The sequence below is a fragment of the Eretmochelys imbricata genome, chromosome 2 (assembly GCF_965152235.1).
Source record: "Eretmochelys imbricata isolate rEreImb1 chromosome 2, rEreImb1.hap1, whole genome shotgun sequence".
NCBI lineage: Eukaryota > Metazoa > Chordata > Testudines > Cheloniidae > Eretmochelys > Eretmochelys imbricata.
The window spans coordinates 93,520,011-93,540,586 of NC_135573.1; the positions used below are offsets into that span (position 1 = coordinate 93,520,011).

At 38.5% G+C, this 20,576-nt stretch overlaps 1 protein-coding gene across 1 annotated transcript in view; it reads left to right on the top strand.

The window, feature by feature from the left end:
- Positions 1-20,576, top strand: part of CDH7 (cadherin 7) — a 90,384-nt gene that overhangs the window by 45,905 nt on the left and 23,903 nt on the right. Inside the window, exons 4-5 of the mRNA XM_077809072.1 lie at positions 2,708-2,875; positions 4,181-4,368. Coding sequence (XP_077665198.1) covers positions 2,708-2,875; positions 4,181-4,368 — 356 coding nt within the window. The remainder of the gene's footprint in view (positions 1-2,707; positions 2,876-4,180; positions 4,369-20,576) is intronic.

Here is a 20,576-nt window from a genome sequence, read left to right on the forward strand (position 1 = left end):
GTAACAAACACTATGGTTTACACTGTGGGCTTGCAAGCATTCTGTGCAGAAGAATCCATTATTCTATTCCATTCTGCTTTGATCCACATATTGTACTCATCACTGTGATATTGGTAAACATTTGCCATTAGTTGCTGCATAACTGCTGCAGTTATTGTTATCATTATTATTTTCATTTAAGCATTCATGATATGCTGTACAAGGCATACAAATCAAGACTTGCCTCCCTGCCTGATTTGATTTTGTACTCCTCTCGTTTCTGCGTTTTTATTCCCTTCTCCCATTTTGTAAATGCATGCCCTTTTTGGGTGTCTTCTGACTCCAGATTTCCTCCTCAGAAAGTGAAAATGAAAATTCGGTGAGAAATTTCAAATGATTCTTTTTAAATTTTATTGACAAATTTTCATGGAAAATGTTTTTTTTTTTTTTTTGACCAGGGCTAAAAACAAGGCATTGTGCTTTTGAATGCCAATAATTACCTGGCACATTTTTGCCAGCCACCACCAAAAATAAATATTGTTTTTAAAAACAATTTTCTGTATGTTCCACAGAAATTTATGAACTTTTACAGCCAAATCATTGTGCACATGTCCTTACAGTCTCCATGAAGTCTGTGAACATTATCCATTCTATTGTATCGGTTCTTATGAAGACAAAATTAGTAACTTTTGCCCTTTCTCTTTAAGTGTGTATCTGGTCCCTATCAATGTAGCATCTGAGTACTCAACAGTCATTAGTGAATTTACCCTCACAATGTCCATGCGAAATAAGGAATTCTCTTATTATCCCTGTTTTACAGTTAGCACAAACTGAGGCACAAAAAAATAAAATGATTTACCCAAGACAACTTAAGAAGTCAGTGGCAGTGCTGGGAATGTAACTTTTCTGAGTCCCAGTGCAGAGCATTAACCACATGGCGAGCCTCTTTCCAACACTTTAACAATGCCTGAATTTATGGAAATGAGCTATATTCTGGTATAACTGCATTCGCATTAGGGGTTTTGTGCCATGGCAGCTATACCTGTTTCTAAATCGATATATTGGTATCCAAAATTTGTATAGCCCAGCCTCTTAGACAGTGGCATGGTAACTTCTGCTCAATCAAAATCTTTGAAGAATGCTACTGAAGTGTTTTGTTATGTTTTTATTAGTTGTGATGCCACAGTCCTCTATGTACATGACAATTATCTCCCAGAAATGATGACTAGCATTGGAAGAGTTATGACAATAGCTATAAATGACCAAAAGCAAGCAAATCAGAACATTTAGAAACAGTTAAAAATGAATATGTTGTGAAATTAAGTAATCATTTTTTCCACAAATTTGTTGTACCATGAAATCTATTTGCAAAGCAAATATTTTTGCACAGAAAAGTTTAATGCAGAGCCCTGCGTTCAAAAGAAGTGAAGATAAATAGAACTGTAACTAAACATTTGACAAATCTCCAATGAAGTGATATGGGCCCCAGTGTGCCTCTCCTTTATTTTGGTTGTTTGTTTCTTTTGTTGGTGATACTAAGCATTGGTAGAGTAAATGCCTGCCTCTCTGGAAATCAGAGTTAGCAGCTGTACAATGTACGAAACATGAAATATTCATAAAGTCATTGTGGTTTGAGAAGGAATATTTATTTATCTGATACATATCGACAGAGCAGAATGGGTAACGCACTGGATTTTTTGCTTCTTTTTTTAATTTCAAATCATAATTACAAATTGTATGTAAATGACTAAGTGAATATAACAATAATATTATTTCATATATTAGAGTATTTCAGTTAATACATCAAAGCCTAAATGGGGTGCTTTAGAAGTTGCAACTGTTCAAATAAATAGCAGCCAATACAAAATAGCTTCATTTGAAGGCGTTAGAAGGATATGAGATTAATAATACTCAGAATCCATTTGGTCAATGACGATTTCAAGACCTTTGTTAAATTGTTCACTCAGCGTGGAATCTTGAAAAACAATAAAAATATGTGTTTCTCCGTATCACCCGAATCGTGGGGAAACGAAGCTGTATGAGAGATCGGATGGCTGAGGACCCACAAGATGTGCAAGTGCCAGCAACTCCATGAAATCCACCCGGGACTTTTATATTGCTATTGATTTCTCATAGAGGGCTCTCGTCGTACAGTGACGTGTGGCAGTGTAAAACCATACGGCACAGAAAGCCTCTAGCCTATGGTACCATCGGTTGCAAATTGTTGCCTTCTGACAGCAGTGATTGGTGGAAACTTTGAAAGGAGTCTGTGGGTTCCGTTCAGTTCAGTTCCCAGTGAAAAAGTACCATGACAAAATTTATACTAATTACCCCCCTTCTTGGCACTCTCAGCAGAGATGCAACGGATTGAATGGACATGGAAACTGACCCAGAGGTAGTTATTTCAGACCGAGCTTCAAACAATCCGCAGGAGCTTACACTACATGGCTGATGCCTATGTAAAAGCTTTCTATGAGTAAACTACTTTTCTTGATCACTGATTTCACAATAGGAAAGACCCATCTATAGCTGTTGATGCTGTCCCATATCGACATAACAAGTACCTTCACCATTGTACCTGACAATATATTATAGATATGGAGAAACTAGTCCAAATCATCCTTTTATCTCATTACAACACTATTCTTTTAAGGCAAACATAATGTTTATGTCAATATATTTACCAATAATAAATGCAACCAATGATGTGTATTTTGTTGGTCTCCAGGTATTATCAAGACTGCCCTACCGAACATGGATAGGGAGGCCAAAGACCAGTATTTACTTGTTATTCAAGCAAAGGATATGGTTGGACAAAATGGTGGACTGTCTGGGACCACATCTGTAACTGTCACCCTGACCGATGTCAATGATAATCCACCACGGTTTCCACGGAGTAAGTTACTTTATGACAGTTGCTATCTTTTCTAAATGTTCTGCATGTTGTACATTACATGCCGTCTGTAAAATGGAGCTTATCATACTTATCTCCTCTTTAAAGTGCTTTGAGATCTCTGGATAAAAATTGTTATATCACAGCTAGGTTATATTTTTAATAGTATTAGTATTATTACATTGGAAAAATCTATCTTGTTTACCAGTCCACACATAAATATTTTTCAGATCAGTTTAAACACAGTGATGCACACTATGTACATGTATTAATATCTTTTGCTCTTTCACTGTCAAAGGAAAGATAAAAGATTTATAGTGCAGCGTTTACTTCTGGGATTTCAAGATGCATATTTTTTTCTTTCTTGCATAAACTTCACATTCCTTTGGAAATACAGCAAGATTTTTCTTGTGCAGACACTCAGTGTTTCATAAGAAATCAATCTTGGAAGAAACAAAACCATCTGCCCTCAATTTACTTGTGTTGACCAAAATGGCTCTTGACTTAAGCAAGAAGAGGAAAGAAACAAGTATATTACCAAATTTGAGGCACCCTGTTTATAAATTACATTTTATCTCATCCCTTTTCTTTCTTCCAATGGTCTTCCTTGTAAAGTCATTGCTACGGGAAATTAGAATAATGTGCAGAATGTATTCATGCCCAATCTGGCCTCTTCTCAAGTGTATATGAAAAACAAATATGTCCAAAGAGAAGGAGAATTAGATTTCCTGCCTCCAATTGCTTGTGGTATTAATAGAACAACAGTGAATCTATTTCTGGAGGTGAGAATGGTATTGGCTGCACACTACACTCCAAAATCTTTTCTAGCTGCATTGTATATCACTTTCTACTTGTACTACAAGGTTGAAATTTTCAAGGGAGAGGGAGATGCACTTATTAAAGGGTCAGAAACTGAGTATATCTCAAGATCCAGTCATGTCAAGTATGGGCAGGGCTTCCTTGAGATTTACAGTTATAAAAATTAGGACTAATACTCATTCTATTGGCTTTTATTTTATTCCTCTCATATTATAGGAAATATACCAAAAAAAATCTTGTTCTCTTGAACCTTTTTAGTAACAGTTCATCTCATTACTTCACTCTTTAAATTTAGAGAGATGCTGTCTAAACAATCCCACAAACCTGGTGGGAGAGAGTGGAGGATGGAGAAATGATACCCACTGTCTTTCACCTCAAAGAACAATTGTTCTATTTTTCAACTAAGACTTTTATGTGGTACCTTCAACAGAGTTGTAAAGTTAATATAAGTCATGACCCCGGGTTCAATGATTGTTTTAAATTTTACAGGATCATATCAGTATAATGTCCCAGAGTCCTTGCCTGTGGCTTCAGTGGTGGCCAAAATAAAAGCTGCAGATGCTGATGTGGGCCCTAATGCTGAAATGGAATATAAGATTGTGGATGGTGATGGACTCGGAGTTTTCAAAATTTCTGTTGACAAAGATACACAGGAGGGAATCATTACTATTCAGAAGGTAAAATTCACTTTTTTTTTTTTATTTGTGGTTGAGCAAGACCAATGTAGTAGGTATAAAGGTGAGACTGTATGGTTAAGATGGGGAGGATCCTCACCTGCTTTTACTGGGTCATGTTAGCAGATCTCATTTTGATTTCAGTTTTTCTAAAAAAATGCCTGAATATCGTTTGTACTGAGCCCAATGATCTTTGGTGGGTTTTTTTAAAGCCCCAGCACCTATAGAATTATCTGAGAATTTCAGCTTTCATTTATTAACTGGTAGATTTCTAGCTCTCAAGATTGCAGAGAAAAGGTTGCCTGAGGGCACGCTTAAGACTCAATAGCCAGAAGGCAAATAAAACGGATCCCAAGTTTATTATTTTTTAAAATCTCATGATTTTTCAGCCATTCTCATAATTTTTCGGGGCCTGAATTCACAATTAGAGCTGTGTAGGATCCAGAATTTCCATTCTGTGGGAAATTCCAGTTTGTTTATATGCTGAAGAGGTGATTTCTTCATGATACAATTGCAATGTACTGCCTGATCCTGTGAAGGTACTGGCTACCTCCTGAGAGCTGCTGAACCCCCCTGAAGTCAGAGCAATGTGAGGATATTCAGCTTCCCCAAAAAAATCAGTTCCTAATACTGCAACGTGATTTTCAAATATCCTCTTTCAAGGCAGAAGCGATCAAGCATACTTCTTGCATACTGTGCTGATTTCTACTTAACACATATTTGAAATATAGCTAGTGAAAAGTTAGCCTTTTCTTTGTTCAGCAGCCAAATTCAATGTGGCTTCTTCAGCTTGCTCATTTAATGTCTCCAAGTACAGCTCTGGAAGATTTATGCCTGTCCTAGAGGGAGAACATTTGTCAGTGTCACACTGAACAATATTGAATCAGTCTGGGGTCTCTGATGATCCAAGTCAGAAGCTGATGCATATGTTTTAATTTTGCTATGAGCCTGTAGGCATGAAACTTGGACTCAGAGAATCTCGATTTCAGTGTTGTACGGAGTGGGGTAAATAACTGCCATTTATTATTAATTATTATTATTATCTCTGTTGTCATTGTTATATTTATTGTTGGGTTTTGACCTGTCCTTTTCAGTGCTGAAAATTTGGTCTGAAAAGTGCTTCATGAAATGCCTGGTGAACCACATTAAAAAGCCAAATTTTGACTCACTCTACTACTCCATTCTGTTAACCGTTTTGAAACCTTTGTTGGGTCAAAAAATAGTGCCTCAGAAATACGGTAATCTTTTATCCATTTTCCAGCATCCCATCCATTTTCCTCCTTTTAGCAGCCTGGCCTCATCCGGACTCTAAAATCTACCTCTTGGACTCTAAAATCTACCCTTGCAGCATAGGGCAAGCTCAAGACCCTCCACAGTACATAAGCTCCACACTGGAGTTGCACGAGGGAACTCAGTGTGAGGTGGGTATGTAGGGATGCCTGTGCACAGTCGAAAGAGCCTCCTTGTTATGCTTGCATATCTCATTGCAAACAACATTGAGTGAGGGGGACGGGGATTGGCAGTGGAAGACTCCAGGACTGATTCCAGGCTTGGGGCAAGGATTTCATTTCCCAATTCCCCTTTCTCTGCAGTCCACTTACACAGAATTCAATTATGGGTACTGTATGCAGGTGGAGTGGATTTCAACTATAATGTCGAACATGCTAGCTGACAACTGAATCAGCCAGACGGTGTCACTGCATGGTAACATGACTGAGCTCTGCATAAAAGTTTAAGGGAATGAGTGTAAGTCTGTAACTTGGAACTTACCTAACAGCAATGCTGTGCTACCAACTGCAGGAAGTATTCTACACAAGGGTCTGTAATTCATTGCCTTCTTCCCAAAAATCAGAGTAGAAATTGAGGAACAAAATTTCAAAGAAGCCTCAACCCAGCCTCAAATTTGTTTGCCCATAATTTAATGCATAATGTGTTTGTGTGTGCAGATGTCATTTGTGCACATACATCAAACAATTAGATGTCATGGGAAACACTTCTGAATAGGGAGGCTTGTGTTCAATGTACAAAAATGCATGTGTAACTGTGCACCTTGGCTTTTGCACATAGTTACTATAGTCATTTGTGCAAACCAGGCAAATGGGCATGCAAGGGACCACTTGCTGTCAGAATAAATACAAAAAGAAAAGGAGTACTTGTGGCACCTTAGAGACTAACCAATTTATTTGAGCATGAGCTTTCGTGAGCTACAGCTCACTTCATCAGATGCATACCGTGGAAACTGCAGCAGACTTTATATATACACAGAGAATATGAAACAATACCTCCTCCCACCCCACTGTCCTGCTGGTAATAGCTTATCTAAAGTAATCTTCAGGTTAGGCCATTTCCAGCACAAATCCAGGTTTTCTCACCCTCCACCCCCCCACACAAATTCACTCTCCTGCTGGTGATAGCCCATCCAAAGTGACAACTCTTTACACAATGTGCATGATAATGAAGTAAATACAGGAACACACTTGGCTCTCTGTTTAATATTTGACTTCCTGCTACTTGATTTTCACATAGAAATTATGATTTTACTTTCTGGCTTTAGTAGGGCACAAATTTAGAGATAATTAAAATTTTGGTCCCATTGCTAAAGGTCTAGGTTTTGCTTAATCATACACAGACCTTATAGAATCATTAGTTAAAACAAATGAAGATGAGATTTCCTAAAAATAGGATATCAATGTTATAGAAAGAAATGAGATTTAGGGATATTAGCAAATAAAGCAGAACTTGTGTACATTAAGACTGAGTGGGAAAATGAAAGAAACTACCCAAGTCAGCAAAAGATGTAAATAGTGTGTAATAAAATAATCTATTAAGGAAAGATGTGGACGGATGTTTGGAAAGGGCCAGACACTGGGATGCTGATATTAAGACTCAGAAGCTAATTTATAGTTGTGTATTCAGTGAGATTATTTGTATCTAATAGATCTTGCCCATTTAATATGGGTATTGTCTTTGCTGAGGTTGAGATTGAAGTATGAGTTTTGAGAGGGTGTTAGAAAGTTGTTTTCCTCCCATGCATATTTCAACACATCTCTTCTCTGCATCTTAGGGGCACACGTTCCAAAACAAGGAGTTGTAGCCTTTGTAGCTGTAATCTAAACTTCATGGGGTATATTCTGCCCTCACTTACACCTTTTCATTCCTACTCAATTCAGTGGAGTTGCACAGGTATAAGTGGGGGCTCCATGTAGGCTGATTTTAGATGAAATCTTTTAATGGTGGGAGATGCATTGGGGAGAAAAGTGGATCTTCTGTTCTCATGGTTCATGCTGCCATGACAGGACCTGGGAGGACATGGTGTTGAGAATGCTTTACTGCTGCTGCCTAGTGCCTGAGACAGTGCACAGTAACTGACTGGACTCCTAGTCACATTTCATAGCTGTTAGTTGAGGCCCCATTTGAGGCAATATTTGTTGTGACAGTAGCTTTGCCCTCTACTTACATTCCCCTGAGCATTAGGGGGAACTGGGCAAAGGGAAGAGAGGCTCAATACATCATCTTCCCACTCTTCCCTCGCAAGACAATAAAGAGCAGGATTTGGCCAGTGATATATTAGGCACCATTGCTATGCATGCAGGACAATGTAGAAGTCTTTCATATAGACCAGTAGAGACTCTGGGGCTCTTCTTTCCCAGAAAGTTTTGGAAGGACACCCTTCCCTACCCCCTCAGTTAATGGAAGAGCTGGGAACAAGATCCATCTTTTGATTGTGTGCATGTGTGTGTGATGCCTTACCCGACTCCATGCCAGGCAAACTAGGATTGGACACCACGACTGGATGAACAGGAGAAGCATTCAATATTTAAATTTGTTTCAAGCTCATGCCACATAAATTAATTGTTTTTATTTTCTTTTGATTTTGGAGATCGTTCCTTGGGATAAGAGCCATGTCTTCCACAAAGCAGAGCACTCTGTTGGGGATTAAATAATAATAGTGGATGAAATCTTGGAACATTGAAATCAATGGGAGTTTTTCTATTCACCAAGTTTAATCTAGTAAATAATAATAATTATAGAAATGAGCCATTTACGTTGCAATTGGCATTTTAAAAAACCCAACCAACCAGCAAATTAAGTCCCTTCTATATCACATGACACATATTATGCATTTGAATTACTAATCTGCTCCTTACCTAACAATGCATGCACTGTGTGTATGCGGAAACATTTTATCCTGCTTATATATAGAAACACACATACCAATAAACTGATACATTGTTCCTAGCATGTCAGTTTTCATTTACTGCCTGAAATCAGGATTGAAAAATTTACCAGATATGTGTGAGTCAGAAGACAAAACCTACTGGTCAGAAGCAAGTACAAATAATGAGTGAATGAGGACTCACTACCAACATCCCAGAGGCAATGGCCTCATGCAAAACCCAGCCCATACCTATCCCCAGCCACTGGAAGAATGGAAAGTGTTAGGACTAGTAGCAGGGTGCTGTCCTTGCAACCTGCTCAGAGTGTACATCTTTCATAGCAACTCCTGACTAGTAGTTACCTAATCAGTTTGGAGCCCCTTCCTCTCTCCACCATGATTCCCCCTCTCCCTCACCAAACCAAACCAAACAATTCTTCTGGCTGCTGGAAGGGAGAAAAAGGTATGCTAGTTTTATTTTCTCTTCTAGCACAAAACTGCCTTCCTGACCTTTGTAAGGGCATAGTTGCATGACTAACTCTTCACTACTCCCCTGGCTGCTGCAAATGGAAGGAGCGGTTTTTTGCTTCTCTATGTGTCCTCTAGCCTCAGGGTCTGTTTTTGTTACCCTTAGTGAATAGCTAAGTAAAATCAATGAGAGTTAGGCAATTCACCTACTTAGGTGTTTTGTAAACCCTGATAGGCACCTATATGCATCATTAGGGACCTAAATTTCTTTAAACATCTGGCCTACATCATTTTTGAAAATGGAATGTAAGTACCTAACTCCCTTAGGTGCTTTTGAAATGTTTATCCTTGGTCTCTATGTGCTTCAGTTCTCCATCTCTGAAATGGGGATGATAGCTTTTCCTTTCCTCACAGGGCTGTTGCGAGGGTACATATTTTAAAGATGGTTTTGCAGAAGCAGCCGTGTTAGTCTGTATCCGCAAAAAGAAAAAGAGTACTTGTGGCAGACTAACAAATTCATTTGAGCATAAGCTTTATGTTTTTTGATAGTCTCTAAGGTGCCACAAATACTCTTTTTCATTTTAAAGACGGTGAGGCATGAGGAGCATTATCAGAACTATGATTGATAGGAAACCTTTTTAAAGTTTAAAATCTATAGATGTGTATGGCACGGAGTCACCACTCACAAGAAAAAGTGCCAGCTGTACTTACCAGTCGTGCATGAAGTTTTAAAACTTTGCCTATCATTCTCTGTGTTGGTCTCCCTAACCTTTTTGTTGTCTTTTAAAAATATGAAGGCTTAAAATTCACTTTATTTTTTTCAAAAGGGATATGACTCTGTTGACATTGTGGGTTTTATTTGCTGAAAGAGTGAGCTGAAGGGAAATGGAGGGGACATGATTGTAGCAGTTGCACAATGGACAAAGGGAGCATGACTATGGGCTTGTCTCCACTTATCTGGGGATTGACCCATGGCGATTGATCCACCAGCGGTCAATTTAGTGGGTCTAATGAAGACCCGCTAAATCGACCACTAATCGCTCTCCTATCTACTCCGGTACTCCATCGGAATGAAAAGCATAAGGTAAGTTGATGGGAGAGTTTCTCCTGTCGACCTAGCGTGGTGTAGACACCGCAATAAGTTGACCTAAGATACGTTGACTCCAGCTACAAGAGTAACATAGCTGGAGTTCCATAACTTAAGTTGACTTAACCCTGTAGTGTAGATCTGCCCTATGACTGCTCTTTCTATTGTTCGATTTTGGTGTTCTTGAATGAGCTTTATTCATGTTTAACTATTAATATTTTATTTAGTAAGGACCCATATAAATTACATACACACTCTAGTTAGCAGCATTTTGAAGGGAATAGTAATTTTCCTACTGATAAAGTAATTGTAGTGTCAAGGTTCCTCCCCCACTCTGAACTCTAGGGTACAGATGTGGGGACCTGCATGAAAAACCTCCTAAGCTTATCTTTACCAGCTTAGGTCAAAACTTCCCCAAGGTACAAAATATTCCACCCGTTGTCCTTGGACTAGCCGCTACCACCACCAAACTAATACTGGTTACTGGGGAAGAGCTGTTTGGACGCGTCCTTCCCCCCAAAATACTTCCCAAAACCCTGCACCCCACTTCCTGGACAAGGTTTGGTAAAAAGCCTCACCAATTTGCCTAGGTGACTACAGACCCAGACCCTTGGATCTTAAGACAATGAACAATCCTCCCAACACTTGCACCCCCCCTTTCCTGGGAAATGTTGGATAAAAAGCCTCACCAATTTGCATAGGTGACCACAGACCCAAACCCTTGGATCTGAGAACAATGAAAAAGCATTCAGTTTTTTACAAGAAGACTTTTAATAGAAAATAGAAGTAAATAGAAATAAAGAAATCCCCCCTGTAAAATCAGGATGGTAGATATCTTACAGGGTAATTAGATTCAAAAACATAGAGAACCCCTCTAGGCAAAACCTTAAGTTACAAAAAAGATACACACACAGAAATAGTTATTCTATTCAGCACAATTCTTTTCTCAGCCATTTAAAGAAATCATAATCTAACACATACCTAGCTAGATTAATTACTAAAAGTTCTAAGACTCCATTCCTGGTCTATCCCTGGCAAAGACCAGCATACAGACTGACACAGACCCTTTGTTTCTCTCCCTCCTCCCAGCTTTTGAAAGTATCTTGTCTCCTCATTGGTCATTTTGGTCAGGTGCCAGCGAGGTTACCTTTAGCTTCTTAACCCTTTACAGGTGAGAGGAGCTTTCCCCTGGCCAGGAGGGATTTCAAAGGGGTTTACCCTTCCCTTTATATTTATGACATGTAGAAATTATGTCTCATTCTTCTCTCCAGAAGAAGCTCTGGAGTTGAAATAGAATTTTTGGAAGTGGAATCATGGTTTGATCAATTATTACCTCCAATCACAATAAAGGAAACTTACTTTTTCAAAGTGTCTGTACAGAATTGTGCTTGGACAATTGCAAAACAAATTTGCACTGGCCGTTTACACAATCCTCACTGGTGTACACACATCAGAACATCAGATGTTTTGAACATGCTTCTCTTTCTATGTGAAAAAAGCATACATACAATTTTGCACAGGCCATAAGCATTTACACCTAAGGGTAATGGGTGGAGAAGAGAATCATGTGTACTGATTTCAGTTTTATTTACTTGTTTTTTAATTTAATGTATAAAAGAGCGTCTGTACCCATGTTGTAGGCAACAGTTAATCTTACAGTCAGAAAAACATCACCCCATAACACAATACATTAAGAAAATGATCGTACAAGGCACTTGATAGATAACAAAGTCTCTTATATCCATCCCATCTCACTCCATCTAAAAGTTTGTCTTCCCCAGAAATACAAAGGTTTTAAAGTGGTAATGGTAGTAGTAGGTAGGTTGTGCATATTTTATTTTATTTCATTTAAATAGGATATATAATAAAGCTTGATAGAGCTTGATAGAGCTTGATCCAAAGCACTTTGAAGTCAATGGAATGACTTCAGTGAACTTCAGAACAGACCTTTACTGCAGTGAGAAATCCTGAAAAGCAGTTGGAAGATGGTCATACTTGATTTTTGTCTAGTAACAAGTATCAAGAAGCAAGATTCACTTTGTAGGGCTGCTGTTGAGTTTGTCTTCATTTTCCTCTCATACACCCCCCCACCCCATCACCAATATCACCACCCAATTTGAATGTTAGATGAAAAAAATTGAAAACAAGTAATGCAAAGTAGTTTATATGTATAATTATATATATATATATATATATATATATATATATATATATGTGTGTGTGTGTGTGTGTGTGTGTATATATATATTGTGTGTGTGTGTGTGTGTATTGCTGTTAAGAGATTATTTTAAAACCTGAGCTGGCTGCTAAAAGTAATATTGGCAATTATAAAAAGAGGGCTTTTATGAGTGAGCCTTTGAGTGTTAACATTCCATTTTTTCCAGCTAGAAAATTTGCTTTCAATTCTGTATCAGAGTTTACAATGTAAGAACTTGAGCCTTTCTTGGTTCCTTTGAGACTCAATGTGCATTTGTTTGATGTACTATGGTTTTCAATATGAGACCTCAACTGGGCTTAAAAATGGGATTTCCATCTCTGTAAAATACATTATTACAAAGTTACCATACAGTAAAAAATGAGCATTACAAAAATGGGCTTACTGTGAAGGATAACTGCATATCCAGCTTCTGTGCTATGGGTGACTTGTTTTGTAATTTCCTTCAGATAGGACAAAATCCCTATCCCCAAAAAAGAAAGGGAAAATAAAAAAAGACAAGATGAATGGAGCCTGTACAGGATCTAATCAGATAACACTAATGCACAGATATTAATGAAGCTGTCAAGCTCTATTCACTGTACTGAAGAAAGAACTAAAGTATACATTGTCCTTTTAACCTTCAACACTGATGTAATGATTTGTAAGCTTTTGGCTTGGTATTGTTTTATTGGAAACTGTGCTTCTGTTATAACATGCAGTAATGAGGGGATAATCTGAAGGCCAGTTAAATGACGCTCTGTATAATATAAGCATCTAATATGCTAGTTAGATTGATAGAGAAAAAAAACAGCAGATCTTTCCAGTGTATTTTTCTGTCTTTTATTAGTGTCTGTAATGTGCAGTGTCTTCGTCATTTTCTATATTGAAAGTTAACCTTTTTTGGAACACGTTTCTTCCAGGTCAGTAATAAGATCTATTCCTTATACCATAACTGAGAAAGGGTTTTCCATCCTCCCAGATTACCTAAAGTGTGTATCTTGATTTTCTGCCTTAAAGCCTGCCATAGAAGGCACAAATGTCCTATGCATGAGAGTTTGGGAAGTATATCCTAAGGCAGAATCAAACCCTTAGGGCTTGATCCTACAAATGCTTCCTTCTGATGCTGCTTCATCTTATTATTCGGATATCATTTTGCTGGATATTGTACACACATATGCTAAGAGACAGTCTCTTCTCCAAAGAATTTGTAATCTAAAAAGACAAGGCAGACAATATTATTATCCCTATATAATACCCATACTAGATTTATTATGACCTCCATATTACAGATGGGGAATTGAGGAACAGAGATATTTAGTGACTTGCCACGGTTACACAAGAAGTTTGTGATAGTCAGGAATTGAGCCCCCGACATTGACTGAAAAACAGGACATCTTAATCTCTACTGTAAGTAGTTCCATTGAAGTCTGCATGGCACTACTCACAGTAGAGTAGAACACATTCCTCTGCTGGCCCCCTGTTCAGGACTGAATTTTACTCAGTACTGAGCATTACTTTTACTAGAAAGTATTTGTAAGGTTGTGTCCTCCTTTAGCAGTAAATTAGAACCTGCTGAATTAGCTATCCTAGGAACTGGCTTGACAATGGGTTTGAAAATCTGTTCTCATCATTTCCTGATAGCTAATTAGTAATTCAATCAACAAACATATTTCCTCCATTGTTGAAAAATTGCTGATTGTTTTGCAATGTATAAATATCTGGACTGAGTTCAGATTGTTTTTACAAGCCACTGGATAGTATTTTAGCAAAAAAATCAGTTAGTAATTTTTTAAGGATTATTTTCTTTAATCAAGGAAATATATTCTTCTCAAAATAAATATTCTTCATAAACTAATTTATGCAGGCAGATTCCACTATTACTATTATGAGCATGAACAATTTAAAAGATCTAAATAATGATTGAGTGCTAAATGGTAGACCTTTTTATTTATGTATTATATGAGCATGTGGAACATGCATTCAAGAGTGCTTTCTTTGAGTTGTCTAATATAGACAGGAAATGCCAGTAGCTTCATATACTATAGTATACTGGGATAGACTACTGAAGTAAATCTGGAATATACTTGTAACCCCCACCTCTCAACTCCCATACCATAAGGAGGCCCATGAAATTTACCTGGGACCAGCCAGGGTTGAAGATTGCATCCCAGAAGGGTTACTACCCTGTTGCCAGGCAACCGTCCCTTAAACCAAGAGGAAGCTCAAGGGAAGGAAATAAAGTAGCAATCCCAGATATCCTGAAAGAGTGGAGCTCTGACCAGTTCTTTACCCAGAGAACAGGTGCCTGGGAGAGAGGAGGTAGCTCCTCCTTCTGGGGTGTCAGTTGAAAAGGAAAAGAAAGGGGGGGGGGGAAGAGGTGAAGAGAGCCAGAGAGGAAAGGAGCATCCATCTCCCCTCAGAAGATTGACTGATTTTTTTAAAGTTGCCCCACAGCTGCCACAGCCTAGCAGGAAAAAAAGCAGAAAGCTTATAAGTAATCTTGTCACCCAGTGTGAGGAGGGGTTAGAGCTGAAAAGCTATTTCTGATATTTGCAGATCATCCGATATCACAATCAAAATACACATCAGACCATAGTGCCTGTAGTATCTAGAGTTGCACCACAAATAGGTACCTGCACTTGGGACTGACATGTTAGAGGATGTGTGATGGGTTCGGTCACAGAGACCCCCTTGGGACTGTCACCTGATGTGCTGAGCCTGTTTTCCCTGATGGCTTGGAACTCCAGAACCCTGCCTTAGCCAGACACACTAGTCTGCTGCAACAGGTCTGGTCCACGCCCCCAGAGCTGCAGGCTTTAACTGAAAACCACTCAGCAAGTATTCCTTTCTCCAGCACCCAGACACCCAGCTCCTAATGGGATCCAAACCCCAAATAAATCCATTTTACTCTGTATAAATAAAGCTTATACAGGGGAAACTCATAAATTGTCCGCCCTCTGTAACACTGATAGAGAGATACGCAGAGCTGTTTGCTACCCCAGGTATAAATCACTTACTCTGAGTTAATTAATAAACAAAAGTGACTTTATTAAGTATAAAAAGTAGGATTTAAGTGGTTTCAAGTAATAACAGAACAAAGTAAGTTACCAAGCAAAATAAAACAAAACACGCAAGTCTAAGCCTAATACATTAAGAAACTGAATACAGATAAATCTCACCCTCAGAGATGTTCCGATAAGCTTCTTTCACAGACTAGACTCCTTCTTAATCTGGGCACAATCCTTTCCCCTGGTGCAGTTCTTGTTAGTTCCAGCTCAGGTGGTAACTAGGGAATTTCTCATGACTGCAGCCCACTTTGTTCTGTTCCACCCCCTTTTCTATTTTTGTCACAAGGTGGCAATCCTTTGTCTCTCTCTGGGTTCCCATCCTCCCTTCGACATGGAAAAGCACCAGGTTTAAGATGGATTCCAGTATCGTGTGACATGTTCACATGTCCTGTGAGACTTCATTACCCACTGTCTGGCACACACATATACAGGAAGGCTTACAAGTAAACAGAGCCATTTATAACCAATTGTCCTAGTTAATGGGAGCCATCAAGATTCCAAGCCACCATTAATGGCCCACACTTTGCATAGTTACAATAGGACTTCAGAGTAACACTTCATATTTCTAGCTTCAGATACAAGAATGATACATTCATACAAATAGGGTGAACACGCTCAGTAGATTATAAGCTTACTATATGCTCAAATAAATTTGTTAGTCTCTAAGGTGCCACAAGTACTCCTTTTCTTTTTGCGGATACAGACTAACATGGCTGCTACTCTGAAACCTGTCATTATAAGCTTTGTAATGATACCTTACAAGAGACCTTTTGCATAAAGCATATTTTAGTTACATTATATTCACACTCATAAGCATATTTCCATAAACATATGGAGTGCAACATCACAGGATGACTTAACAACTAAAATCAGGGAGACTTTGAGTGGTTGTGTTAAGTGACTAAAAAAGACAAAAAAAGAAGAGTTTTATGGTGTCCTCTATGGATACCTGTTTATATATTTTACAAATCTAGCCATATTAATATATATTTATTTAATATAACTTGTTCCTTGCATTTTTTGTGTTTATAGTTGCTATTGTTTATATAAAGTTTATTGAAGTGCTTGGTAATTTATACTTATTTATGAAGGGAGTACAGTATTCATAGTTAGGATGGATCATCCATTATTTCCTAGGAGGTGCCACTATTACGGTAGCAGTTCGACTAATCCATATCACCAGTGGGGGGAGTCATGAGTTCATCGGAGAGACCCACATTGGCAGAAAGACCCAGGACCTCACCCCATACGTTCTGAGTTTGAACCTGCAGAGGTGTCAAGGGGATTATATACTGTATGCTTTTTTCTTTATCCTATGAGGCCAGTGATTTCTGCAGAGATCTGGGCCCCAGTTCAGGAAAACACTTATACACACATTTAATTTTAATCACATTAGTTATCCCATCTCTGTTCAGCAATGGCCTGATCCGAAGTCCATTGTATTCAATGGGATTCCTTCCTTTGACTTCTGTGAACTTTGGGTCAGCCAGGCCCATTGACTTGGAATGTGTGCATTTAAATGTTTTACTCTACGGGGGGCCTGGAAAGGATGGTGTAATGAAGAACTGTAATTCTAGACAGACTTAAGCTGTCTCCTGCAGTCACCACTTCTCTTCCACAATGTAATGTTTTCCCTTTTTACCTCTTGATATTGGTGATCAGTTTTGAAAAATAAGGTTCTGTTCCTAAAGGGTAGTGAGTATAGCAGCTTGAAAATTTTCTGACAGAACACTATTCAGTCAAAAAATACAGATTTGAGGGAACTGAATCATTCTGTGGGAAGGTGTTGATTCTGTTGAAAATTTTGATGCAAAACTAGGCAGGGAGGCAGTCTGTCCTGAAAGCTGAAGTATTTCACTTCAGTTCTCCTGAAATAGAAGTTTTCACAATTTTTCCTCCTGTGAAAAATGTTGAATATTTGACTTTTTCTCTTGATTTGGGATGACTTTTTTTCCCCAAAATTCTAAATTTTCACAGGAGGGAAAATGCCCTTTTCTGGGGGTCAAGTGCTGAACACCTTTTGCAGGGTGCTTAGTTACCATAGTTACCACTGATTTCTTTGAGAGTTGAAGGCTTCCATCATCTCATCGAAGGTGCCCAGCACCTTCCAGGACTGGCAATTCACAAGAATTAATGATGAGCCCAATTTCTTTCTTAAACATGTATAATTATTTCTGTGAACAAAGTCTACACTATATTACTAAATGCATTTTCCCATCAAAATTGTATTTTAAAAGTTTTTGGACCATATTTCTTTAGCAAGGGTCCCTGTAAGTTTAGGAAACTATTAGCATTGAATGCCCCATACTGCAGTCTCATTGCTCTTCAGATTCTGAAGTCAGCTGTAGCTCACGGAAGCTCATGCTCAAATAAATTGGTTAGTCTCTAAGGTGACACAAGTACTCCTTTTTTGCGAATACAGACTAACACGGCTGTTATTCTGAAACCTAGTAAGCCTGCTTGTAAAACATATGTAAACTACATGACCTTAGTCATTCATCCTTCTCAATAATGAACTACCTCTCTCTTATGAAGTGTAACTTATTTGCCCTTTTCTGTTTCACAATGCATCCTCTATCACTCCTGTATCCTTGAATTACAATCTAAAAGAGAAGTCTGTTTCTGCCCTTAGAAAAAGAGGCCAATAAATGGTAACAAAATAAAGGTGCATGTCAATGTGCCAAATGTGGCAATATTGCTTAACGTGTGGTAAGCAAACCAAAGGCCTAGATATGTTTTAATTTTTAAACTTACCAAAAATTTTAATTTAAATCATTTTTATGAACTGCACATAAGAACAGGAATATCTGTAAAAATTGACCTTTGAATCATACTTTTTTTTTAACTTCTTGTGCCCTGCTCTATTGGAATGAGGCTTTGCAGAGTTTATCTGACAAGGTATATTGTACTGTTTACACATTTTCTTTTAAAATGGAATTGCTTCTGAATCTTTTTTTCTTTGGAGTGCTGATTTTGGCACCGATGTTAGCTGGTCACTAATATCTAATAGAAAGATATTTTACTCTGCATCCTGGTAATATATTTCCACATGTGTGATGAAGTCCTCCTGTAATCTAAAACATCTTACTTCAACATATCCCACTGTTTAAGTATTGTATGCAACCTAAAACCAACCTAAAATTCTAAAATCAAAGGGAAATTTGAAACATAAAATGAATGTATTTTTTTTAAAATAACTGCTACCAGGGCCATGCAGCAGAGAGTTAACAATAGGTGATATATAGTATACAAATAAACCCCATATACATATACATAAATATAAAACACATATACATTTTGTGTCCAGTGTTTCTAGCTCATAATATGGTCCTGTGAATTACTTGATTCTGCAGCATCAGAATTTGACATAGGGTGAAAACCTGGCCCTGTTGGAGTCAGTGGAAGTTTTGCCATTGCTTCCAATAAAGCCAGAATTTCACCCACAGAATATATTGGTTGTTACAGAATTATAGAGTGAGATGTTAAATTACCTCTGTATTTGACGCTGCGACATTGCGACTGCTGATGAAACCACCATGTCCAGTTCTGGTGTCCTTACTTTCAAGAAGGATGCTGAAAAATTAGGGAGGGTGTAGAGAAGAACCAACAGAATGATTTAATTGGAAAACCTGCCTTTCAATAAAAGACTCAAGGAGGTCACTGTATTTAACATAACAAAGAGAAGGTTAAAGGATGAATTTTCAGCATCTGTGAGTAGTTACAAGAGGAAAAGAAATTTGATAAAGGTGTGTGTGTACCAAATGTGAAACCTGGGAAGCATGGAAACTTCAAAAAACTTATACTGATATGTGTCAGACTCTGTCACAGGGAATATTTATAAACATTTGTGAGCTAGGAATTGTATTCTAGCTCTATGGAGGAGAGTTACCAAGCCTCCTCCAGGCATTAAAGTCAGTGGGGTGTAATTACTGCAAATCTCAGGACAGGGAAACAACTCCAAAAAATTGTCACTCCCTGAGGGTAATTGCATATTCTGTTTCAGACCACAGTCAACAGGTCCATGAGTCAAAGAAAGAGCTTTGTGTATAAAGGCTCACTCTTAACTGTCTGAGTGCCTCTCATTTAGATCCTTAAATTGACATGAATTTGTAACCCAGAGGGAAAACCCTGCTGGAAGGTTTTAAAGGACTTTCAACTTACCAGGGTCTCCGAGCGGAAGATGGGTAACACTTGGTAAGCGACTATGTGTGTAGACTGTTTCCTGTTTATGATATATTTTCTCTGTAATTATTTTTTCGTAAATAAATGTACTGTTGTCTGAAAACTGGCTGGTCACTGGACGAGCAGAACAGCGGGCAATAGACTAAGGTCAGGCTGCTGGGATAATCATAGTGAATTACAAGGGGGGCAGCAAACCTAAATCCCTAGTCTGGAGGAAGAGGGAAGAAGGTCCCCACTCACAGAGAGGTGATGGCTGGAGGTATGAGACCTACAGGGGAGCCCTTGAGCAGATCCCAGAGGCAGCAGCAGTTCAGTTAACCCTGGAACTGTGACAGGGGCTTCTCAATCTATCAGACAAAGGAGTAACAAGAACCAGTGACTGGAAGTTGAAATTAAATAAATTCAGACTAGAAAGAAGGCACTTTTTTTAAAAAAATCAAGGGTTGTGAGGGATTCCCATAACTGGATATTTGAAATCAGGATTAGATTTTTTTTCTAGAAGATATGCTTTAGTTCAGTGGTTCCCAAACTTGTTCTGCTGCTTGTGCAGGGAAAGCCCCTGGCGGGCCGGGCTGGTTTGTTTACCTGCCGCGTCCGCATGTTCGGCTGATCGCGGCTCCCAGTGGCTGCGGTTCGCTGCTCCAGGCCACTGGGAGCTGCTGGAAGCGGCGCGGGCCAAGGGACATACTGGCCGCCACTGCTTTAATTCATGCACCACTATTGGACTTGAGGCAGGAATAAAATACAGGGAAATTGTATTGCTGTGTTATAAGGAGGTCAGAATGGATGATCACAGTGGTCCCTTCTAGCCTTAAAACCTACAGATATATGTTCCAGAATAAAATATTTTCTTTCTGTTTTGAAGTTGTGTTTCTGGCCTCATAACTGTGAACATAGGCTTGAAAATGTGAAGCAAGTGCAAATCAATAGATTGACGTTTTCCCAAATCTTCAGACAGCCTAAAACACTAGCTCTGAGGGGTGTGAGCTGCCCTATTCATCTTTATGTTTTTTTGAACTCTGAAATCTTAAGTTAAATAGCAACAATTGTTAA